Consider the following 10,558-nt stretch of genomic DNA (forward strand, 5'->3'; position numbering starts at 1 on the left):
GGAATTTGAACCCTTTTGTGATGTTTTACACGAGTGCTATACTCATGAACTGAATACTCAACTTGTATGAGTGACTGTGAGTGGAAATAATGCTCTGGGCCGGCGTCCTCTGTTTGGAATTTTCGGGTCTATCAAATGTTTCCAAAGTAATCTGACGTGTTACATGCTGCACATTTGTAGTGTGGGTGTGGTGTGTTGTATGGATTTAGTCTGTATATGACTTGTTTTTATCATCTTAATTCTTCATGAGTTTTTCTCATTTAGAGGGTTAAACACTGATCTGTTGCTGTAACTTTTTATTGGTTTTGTTGATATATGTTTTTTAAACTGGAACAAAGTCCTCTGTTTGGATGATTAAATGTGGGCATAAATGTATATGCATATAAAGCCTCGTTTCCACTATGCAGGAATGGGTCGGGTCGCTTTGGGGTCAGCTTGCGTTCCCACTGTACAAAGGGGACCCTCAGGGGTGGGCGGAGTGCGTGCCGAAGCGTAAATAGCAAATAACAGCAAATAACAAATAACATCCATAATTTGGAACCACCTCCAAGCTTCTTCAGCTTAATACGACACTGGCTCGCGGTCCGATTGAAACCACTCTCTGCCATTTTTGCGGCAATCAGCTGGAAAACTTTTTCGTTTCGCACAGTGCCATCGAGCTCCCGCTGCACAGCCTCCTCACCAACAACGGAGAGCAGAGCCTGGAACCGGTCCTGTGTGCTAGCTACCCTAAGCAGAAGGGTTACAGAAATGGTAACGGGTACCATGGGACCCGTACGCTTTCGTGGTAATGGAAACACTGAAATAAGCGAACTGTTCCGAACCGACCCGTACCGGACTGCATAGTGGAAACGAGGCTTATGTATATATACATGAAGCTGTGCTTCAATTGTCCACATCCCATCGCCACTTGCCCTACTCTCCTTTTCTGTGATATACTTCAGTCTGCACTCACTGAACATTTCTGTCAAACCATTCAAGTTATAGCATTAAAACTGAATGGCATTAGGACATTTACCCAGTTAGCAAGGCTAACGGTTACAACTTAAATTAATGAGATCGATCATTTCTGTGGGCTCAGCGTGGAGCTACAGCATGGGGGTGATTAGCTTAGTGAAAATATGGAAGTTGCGTGAACTAGCTTAACTGTTCAAAGAACTGTTAAAAAATGTAAAGCTCATTCTGCTGCCCTGGCTCCTCCATTAAAAGAGCAACATTATCTAAAACCTGCTCAGCTGATAGCATGTGAGCAGAGCTATTTCATCATGTTCTTAGCTAGCTTTGAAATCTCCCTCCCATTCCATTTCTGTTAGCTTTAATACTAAGTCAAATAAGAGAGCAGATAACAGCAATAAATATAGCCATTTCTTTGGTAAGAATGGGGTCATTTTGGGAGAGGACCAGCTTTTGGTGTACTTGTAGTGACAGAAGGAAGATTTTTACCACCGGTTTCATTCCCTCTGAACTTCCCAATCTTTGAAAACCAGTTCATTTACTATGTCCACAACCATAACACTGGGCTTAGTCCTTCACAGATGAACTGCGGGCTCGAAAAGCCCACAGTAAATCACAAAAGCTTAATAGAAGAAAAGAAACCCTCGAAATGCCTGGACCCATCTTCAATCTTTAGCAACATACACAGACCCAGCTGGGTTTTACTGTAGCTTCTCATGTACAGGACTTTTCTCTAAGCCGTCAGGGCCGATAGATGTTCACCTTAGGATAAAGACATTGTTAGTGTGACTGAAGTTGCTTTGGAGACTGGCTTCCACTACTACAGCTGGTCTCAGGGGAGTCACGCTAACGGCCGCCAGATATATTTGCTTCACCATTGGTATTGATCCACATTTAGTGTCGATCTCAGCATTGGGGAGAGGTGATCACACAGAGCTAGTGGAACTCACTTTGGATGAAATTGGTCTGTGCGTGGAAAGAAATGCACTGCAAATAGCTACACACACACACACACACACACTCACACATTTACAGTTGCCTCAACAAGGAGCATAGGAACAGTAGTAAACTGCAGAGGTTCTGTCAATCCTCTCTGAAAAAAACAAGCTTGCATTAAGCTGAGTGGAGCTGATGCAGACACAACAACCGAACAAGAGATGCCAAAACCTTTCCTGCACACACACACACACCTACTCCTCCCCCTCCTCCCCCCTCCTCCCCCCTCCTCCCCCCTCCTCCTCTCTCTCCCTGCAGCCGAAAGCAATAGCAGACAGATAAGCAGGCAGCCAGAGACGGACTAATCTTCCCACAGTGAGAGACGTTTCGGATGGTAGGTGATGAAAATCAAACTGAACTGACAGCGAAAGAGAGGATGAGGGAAAAGGAGTGAGTGAGGGGGGGGGGGGCTATATGAGGAGGGATGACAGGCAAAGGGATAAAAGTGAGGCAAGAATGAAGATTAGCGAAAGGTGAGGACGAAAAGATTTTTTTTTCAGTGCTCTTAGTGTGCAAAGAGAGCTAGTTGGGATTTGATTCGGTGAGTTTTAAAAAATCCGCCTCCTCGCCTCCCTCCTGCTCGTATCTTGCTTCTTTTTTTTTTTTTTTTTCTTTTTTAGATAAATGTTGCTATTTTTCAACCTAGCCTCTCCTCCCCGTTTGCCTGCTTACCCATCTCTCCATCATTCCCGCCCATCCTCTCCCCCTTAACTCATCTCTCTCCCTCTCTCTCACAGTCTCTCTCCTCGTCTGACTGTGGCTGATGTAGGTCAGTGCGTCTGGAGCCTGTCTGGAGCTGCAGAGAGGCTCAGAGGCTAGTCCGAGTCAACCCCCGCGACGGCTTGCCTCCGCCGCCCGAGCTGAGGACAGCACTCCCTGGGCTGTGTGAGGACAGCCTGACCTGACTTGCCCTGCAGGAGGATGCGCCTGCAAACAGAGGAGGGGGTGGGGGGGGGGGTTGTGAGATGATATGAGATGATAGTCTGTGTACTGTGTATGTTATTTGCATGTTTGCAGCTGAATGATAGGGAGAGGCAGAAGGTAAACGTAGAAGGGGGTCGAGGGAAGACGGGTGTCGCAGACGTCCCTGTTTCTGCCAAACTTTGGGGGTATATTCTCATGTAAAGCCGCCTTCAAACCACACAAGCTCAGACACACCGACTTCATACTCCGTCGCCTTTTTTTTCTCTACTCACAACCTAACTTCATCATGACATGTTATGTCTCCTTCCCAGAACCCGCTTCTTTTACGTCTGCAGCCGTCAGCGTTTCTGCAGCAACTACAGCGACCCAGCAAACTCTCCGAAAACAGAACCGACTGTGTCCGTTCTTTCTTCTCTTGAAGTATCTCCATCGCTTTGTTTGCTCCACACAGATCCGGGTTTGACGGACGTCCTGCACTCAAAAAAAACGCCGAACATCCAAAGTGTCATCCGACCGCTGAGTGCTCGCTCCCCGTTTGATGGTGACCGACGAGCGCACGAGCAACGACTTTTCCAAAAAAAGAGCACAAAGCTGCCGTTGACGACTTGTGCATCTCCTGATTCCGCTCTGCTCTTCTCTGCTCTGCTCTGCTCTGCTCCTTCTCACTCCTCTGGCTTTTTAGACAATGCCCCCCCTCCACAAAAAAAAAAGAAAAAAAGAAAACGATCGCTGTATCAGAGTGCAGCTGCTGTGAGTGTCTCTGAGTACTGAGTGCGTCTGTGCTCTCGATTTGACTCGCCGGCACATCTGGGTTCTGCAGTGGTACTCCAGTCCTTAGCTGGCTCTGGCTAAACGTGACTTTGTGTGAGTTTGCGCGCATCATGGTGACACAGAGGCCATCTGACCTGCAGCGTCACCACTCACAGATAGAGATGTTGGGAATTCCTGGGGCGTGGCGTCGCCGGGCTGACCACACCTCGTGCGTTCCTTTTAATCTGACTCCTGTCGCTTTTTTCGACCTCAGCGTGTCTGAATTCTCTCGATTCCATCCAGAGAGGAAGCAAAGACTCCTCAGTGCAGGCCATTTTTGAAATTGCTCTCTTTTTTTTCTCGTCTGCGCTCAGTTTGTCTGTGCATCCATGTGACACCGTGGACGTTAGAAAGTGAGGAAAGGAAGGGTGTGTGTGGATCAAAGAGAAGCTGAACATTTTCCTCCCTGTTGGGCAGTTTTTACTGTCTGTGTGTCAAAATATCAGCACCATTTCTAGCATGAAGGAGGAAGTGAAATGTAAAATTCTATTAGTCAAGGTATATGTCCCTGGATTAGTGTAATAAACCTCATAAATCCTTAAATAGGGGAACCAGCGGCTGTTATTTCAGGCTCTTTTAAATAAGTTTGCATTAAATGATATGGTGTTCCTGTTATTTTAAATATGATTAAAGATGGAAGGAAGGCGGTTATCTAACATCTCTCTTCCGTTTTTACTCCTGATTATCAAAGTTGAGGAAGAGACAAAGAGCGGTAGGCACTGTACGTTCCATTAAAAATAACCGACTTTGTTGGTGTTGTTGTGTAAGGGCCGACAGCAGTAGGTGGGTGATATGGCGAGATGGCCACCTGCACTGTCTGCCACATCCACACAAAACACAGAGGGGACAGACTGACTGTGGATGAGTCAGAGAAAGAGTGCGTGTGTGTGTGTGTGTGTGTGTGTATGCAAATCAGTGCTTACTCTTCAGTTTTTCTGTTTAACTGCAGGGTGGAGGGGGACTTCCCACTGGCTTTTAAAAAACTTTCAATCCCTGGAAAAGGGCCAATTCAGTTAGGGCCAGAGGCACATCCACGAACACACACACACACACACACACACACACACACACACACACACACACACACACACACACACACAAAGGCTTCATTGTGTGTGATGACGAGCAGGCAGGTCAAAGTGACGCGTCATTCCGAGGCAGTTGCAAAAGGCAAGTACATGGTAATGAGTACCTCTGCTCTCCCTCCCTGTGTCCTCCCTTTCCTCTTCAGCTTTCTGGTATTTAGATTCTGAATCTCATAACTCACTTGTTTTACGGCCCACTATGACCACTGCCAACCCCCCCCCCCCCCCCCCCACTCTCTCTCTCCATCGTCTTTTTTTTTTGTTTGCTTGCTCCCAGCGCAGTCATGAAGGCCCCGGTTTACAATAAAACCCAACTCCCTGTGAAGAAGCACACTCACACAAGTCACATGCTGCTTTCTCATTTAGCCCTCGGTTTGCTCCAGGGTCAGCCAGACATTCCGGGGTAATGTTTATGTTTTATTAAAAGCAGCATAATAAACACTGAGTCGGTTATCCTAATGGTAATTGGGACTCCTTTTAAGCCACAGAACCATTTCAACTTTCAAGTGTCCCATGGTTTAAAAAAAGGAAAAAAAAAGAAAGAAAAAAGAAGCCATTTCACTCTGTGATATCAACACAGTTCAGCATTATTGAAGAATATACTGAAAAACATCCACCACAACAGGTTGTCTCTAACTTGTGCCACACACCTTCAGGAAGTGCCCTTGCCCCCCCCCCCCCCCCCCTTTCTCTCTCTTACAGAGGATGGCGCTCCTGATCTGATGCTGGTGATGGAGAGCTACATGGCAGCAGCTTCTCGCACATCAGATAAGATTACAGGTATAAATTCTACACCTGTTTAAACAAACCCGTACGCGCGCCCGAGATAGACAGTGATGGCAGACTTTAATCCGGCGGCAGGTGCGTGCTTGTAATTGGGGCAAAGATACAGAGCGGGGAAGGAGCTCATTAAGTGAAGTGATGAGTGAGTAGAGATGTGAAGCAGTCAAATAGATTTTCCGATCACTTGTGGTGTTTTTTTTGTTTGTTGTTTCTTTGCTCCTTGTTTCTGTTTCATCGATCACCTGTCAGTCTGTCATGCCTGCAGGAGCAAAGATGATGACATCACCTGCACGGGAGCATCGCAGGACGCAGACGTTGTAACACGCCAGCACATACATGAACACAAGTTAATGCACGCGCCCGCTCCCTTTTGGCTCAAAGCTGACATCTAGCGACTTAGGCCGCGATGTGATCGCACATGGCACTGACATGTTAACATCATGGGGCTGTGAAGGAGGGGAAGGAATCTGTGCAGCCGCCGTGAGAGGTGAGCAGGAAGCCGCTGGGGTGAGGGTGCCACTGAAACACGACTTTTCTTAAGCTCCAATAATGACTGGCCTCCGTGCGTCTGGTTCACCACCGCGAGCTCACGTAGAGCGCAAGTAAACACGACCATGGATGCCTGATGATGTCATGATGCCAGCTGGTGTCGTAATGGTTTGGAAATAACAGGTTGCGGGTCAGGGATGTTTTGCACCCCTGCTCACCAAACCGCTGCCAGACTGACACAACATGTTGCTCCTTGTGTTTTCTCAGCAATCCTCGGCCACCGCACATTACACACGCGCCTAATTTTAGTCAGCACACATCCACATGAAACCGATGTGGCTATAAGTATATCCTTTAAAGCTTCAGCCGGGCCAAGGACACTGCAGCGCGTTACTTTAAAGAACACACACACACACTCAGAGCTCCTCTTTCTTCCAGTGGAGTCTGACAGGAATGAGGTCAGACACACGGATCCTCATTGCACATTATTATTATTATTGCCCGTTTTTTTTTAATCGGCCAATGGGAGGCGAGGGGGTGTGGCTTCGGCGAAAAATCAGGATGGAGACAGACGCCGATTGGCCTTAATGTCTCGCGATGAGGGTATAAAAAGGCGAGGTTCTCGTTGTTGTGTTTACAGTAACGTTACAGAGCGCACGGGAAACAGGGAGACTATGAGAAAGCGCAGCGGCTCCATTCAACCACATGGTTCCTCAACCGCACAGACAAGCTGCGCTGCAGACAGCCAGGTTCACATAAGGGACTGTTGCTGCCCACGACGGCGAGTTTTCAGCCTTGCAGGGCGAGTTTTCAGCCGCACAGGCAGTTGAGAGTTCATGTCGGGAGTGAATCCGAGGAGCGCGCCGGTGAAAGTTAAGAGACTAGGTGTCTTTTAAAGCCGAAAAGAGTCTGAGAAGAAACTTGGATGAACTTTTTTTATTCTTTCAGACCTACATTCAACAGTCTGCTTCCAAGACGCCTGAAAAAAAAAAAAAACAAGTGAGGAATATTTTCTGCGAAAGCCTAAAAGGCATTATTTTCCTTCCCTTTCTTCCCCCTCAGTTGAACTTTGTCAAAGCACCGCACTGAGCTGAGCGCTTCCAGACACTTGGAGGAAGAGATGGTGCAACACATGAGCCAGACTGAGAGCGCCCACGCGCACTCTCCCGGTGGGGACTCCACGGACACGGGAGAAATGGACTTGGAGATGGATGCCTCTCCGATCTCGGAGTCCCCCTCCTCCCGGGAGAGGAGCGACTTGGCGTGGTGCAAAACTCCGACGGGGCACATCAAGAGACCCATGAACGCGTTCATGGTGTGGTCACAGATCGAGAGGAGGAAGATTATGGAGCAGTCGCCGGACATGCACAACGCCGAGATCTCCAAGCGGCTGGGGAAGCGCTGGAAGCTGCTCAAAGACACAGACAAGATCCCGTTTATCCGCGAGGCGGAGCGGCTCAGGCTCAAGCACATGGCCGACTACCCTGACTACAAGTACCGGCCCAGGAAGAAGGTCAAGTCGGGAAGTGGAGCGGCTAAGCCGGCGGACCGCGGGGAGAAGAGCGGAGAGCGCAGCGCCAAAGCCGTGAAGAGGAACCCCGCGTCCAAGGGACTGAGCAGGACGCACAGGCAGGGGAGCGCCAAGAGCGCTCTGGGGCAAGACTATGCGTCTCCCGGTGATCACCAGTCGCTCTTCAAATCTAGGTCAGTGTCCGGGGCCAGGCAGATCCCAGAGAAACGCACAGGGGAGGCGAGGCGCGCCCACTTGTTCGGCGGGACGGGCAGCTTGGAGAGCGGGCCCCCCTCCGTGGGTGTCCCGGCGAGTCCCACCCTGAGCAGCTCGGCGGAGTCCAGCGACCCGCTCAGCCTGTATGAGGAGCAGAGCCCAGGATCCAGCGAGTCATCACACACCGCGCGCCTCCGGTACGCGCGTGCTTCCTCCCCAACACCGTCTGCCTCTCACTCTTCCTCATCTGTATCCTCCACATCGTCGGATGAAGAGTTTGAAGATGAGCGGCTCGAACTTAACCCGAGCCCCGGCTTTGAGAGCATGTCTCTGGGCGGGATGGGCTTCTCCGACGCAGAGCTGGACCGGGACTTGGACTGGAGCTTCGGGGAGTGCGGGGCGGGATCTCACTTCGACTTCTCCGACTACTGCACCCCGGAGGTCAGCGAGATGATCTCAGGAGAGTGGCTGGAGTCCACCATCTCCAACCTGGTGTTCACCTACTGAACGAGCCACGGTGGAGTGGCACCGTGACGCCCCCTCCCACGTTTGAACTCCTCTAACCCCCCAACTCCAAGACAGGCGTGTGTGTCTAGACCAGAATATTTCCGAAATTCTTTCACTAAACAAGGGAGAGTGAAAACAGGAAAGAAAAGGTGGCCTGTGCGCGCGTTGAAGCCTGCAGGTACGCGCCGCTCACAGACTTGGACAGCGCTCGGTGCGCTTGACGAGAACGCGCAGACTGGGGGGAAATGCTTAGTTTGCATTTGGACACAGAGGAGGAGTGAATGTAAGCAAAGAGCAGAGAAACGGACAGACTCGAGAGCAAAAAAAAAAAAAAAGTTCAATAAAAACCGCAGAGGACTGAGACTGAACTTTGAATCTTGATGTTATTCCGGGTCGGGAAGAGGGACATTTGCTGGAGAGCTCGTCTTGTTGGGTTTCGTTTATGATAGCCACACAACGACCACCAAGTTGCTATCCGGGTGTAGCTTCTCCTTTCGTTTCCCCTCCGAACTTAAAGTGGTTTTTAGCATCAACACGCATGCCCTCCAAGATGAGGAGGATTTTGTTGTCGTTAAATGCGTAAAAGTTGTTCATTTGCGGCGTAATTACGCAATTTGTGAGACCATATAGGACACAATTCACGATCACCAGCTTCTCTCTCAACGGCAGGACTTAAAGACTGACTCAAAACCTTTTTGTAACACTCAGTGCACAATTCAGGACCAATGTTTCCCGATGCGCATTCTTTCTGCCTAGTGCTTCAACTTTGTAGTTCCTGTGTCAGATGATTTTTTTCTTTCTTTCTTTTTTTTTATATCGATGTATTTATACCGGCCAAACTTTTTTATACATAGAAGTATTGTTCTCGTACAGGTCTCGTTTGTGTTTGTGCACATAACACCTGTCTGTATCCAGCGCGGAAGGGCTAGAAGTGTATCTTATTTAAAAAAAAAAAATGTCTGACTTCTCTCACTTTTAAGGAGACTTGAGTGTGTCATGATTTTCTACTTGTATTTTTGTACAAAATCTATAGGAAAAAATCGGACGGGGGGGTTGTCGTTTCCGGCGAGTGGGCAGCCTCAATTGTTTGCATCTACATTTGGTGTTTAGACTTGCAGAGGGGGGTTTGTTTGGCACAATCTGACCTCACACAGTGTTTACAGTATTTACCCACATGCTTCTTAATGGCGCAGTGACTCCAGTTTCACCAGCCAAGTAAACAAAGCGCCACTGAGGCTCCCAGTCTGAGTGGTGGCTGTGTTTTCCACTACACACACAGAGCTAAAGTTTCTGAGTAAAAGATCCCAGAGAGTTTCTGTTTGGATAGAGCTAATACCTCTGTGTGCTTCTCTTTTTCTTTTCTTTCTCTTTTTCTTTGCTTTTGACATCAAAATAAGTTTTATTTGAACCACTGGATGGAATCTCACACTCATTCCACTTTGCCTAGACCCTGGAGGGAGGGAGATGTATGAAGTGCTTCATCTGTTATTGCGCAAATTGCATCAAAAATACTATTTAACCTTTCTGTACCTGTTGGCTAAGTATAGCAGGCTAATTGTTTTCCTATATTATGGCATGGCAAATAGCATTTGTATTTCAGATTCAGGTATATGTAGCTATAGCTGTTGTGTTTAAGATTTTTAAAAGAATAATAACATGAAGATATTTATGTAAACTGACTGTACTATAAGCAAAGATTGTGTGTTTTTATGTATGATGATGATGATGACGATGATCAACGACAGGCACTAGGACAGCCATCTTTGGACATCCTTATGTTGAAGATGATTGTGGTCCAGGAGTTTCTTTTTTTAAGGAAAAAAAAAAAACTTCGAGACATGTTTTTCTATCGTCCCTCTCTTTTTTTTTTATTTTTTTTTTTCCATTTGTGCAATATGTTGTGTATGATCATGTTTTGTCCAATCATGCCAATATCATTTTTGATGTCTTTTGCTCAAAAACCAGCCAATATTTGGGTCAATCACTGCCTCTCAGACCTCTGTACAGATTGTCTTTTTTTTTTTTTTTTTTTTTTAATTTGTTTTCCTTTTCTTCCGAGAAGGAAATAAAATCAGCTGGAACTGAAAAGTGCAAAGTGTTTTTATTTATTTTTGTTTTTCACTATCTGAAACTTTAAACTGGCCAAATGAAGCACCTCCACCTCGTAAGATAACAGTTACAGGAAATATGTATCAGAGAATCTTTCTCACAAAGTCAAAGCACATCATTTCACAACTGCACGCTCTTTTTATGAATCTCCAATCCGATGCCAGATGTTTACTTT

General features: G+C 47.4%; 1 protein-coding gene across 1 annotated transcript; it reads left to right on the forward strand.

Moving 5' to 3' along the window:
• The first annotated feature begins 5,769 nt into the window (after window positions 1-5,769).
• Window positions 5,770-10,350, forward strand: sox4a (SRY-box transcription factor 4a). The gene is made up of 2 exons (XM_075449776.1): window positions 5,770-6,039; window positions 7,104-10,350. The coding sequence occupies exon 2, from the start codon at window positions 7,162-7,164 to the stop codon at window positions 8,272-8,274; it is 1,113 nt and encodes a 370-aa protein (XP_075305891.1). The 5' UTR covers window positions 5,770-6,039; window positions 7,104-7,161; the 3' UTR covers window positions 8,275-10,350.
• The last annotated feature ends 208 nt before the right edge of the window (window positions 10,351-10,558 follow it).

This window comes from Odontesthes bonariensis, chromosome 18 (assembly GCF_027942865.1).
Source record: "Odontesthes bonariensis isolate fOdoBon6 chromosome 18, fOdoBon6.hap1, whole genome shotgun sequence".
In the NCBI taxonomy this organism is placed as follows: Eukaryota; Metazoa; Chordata; class Actinopteri; order Atheriniformes; family Atherinopsidae; genus Odontesthes; species Odontesthes bonariensis.

Coding starts and splice junctions, on each gene's coding strand:
- sox4a (XM_075449776.1), top strand. CDS start 7,162: ATGGTGCAACACATGAGCCAGACTGAGAGCGCCCACGCGCACTCTCCC.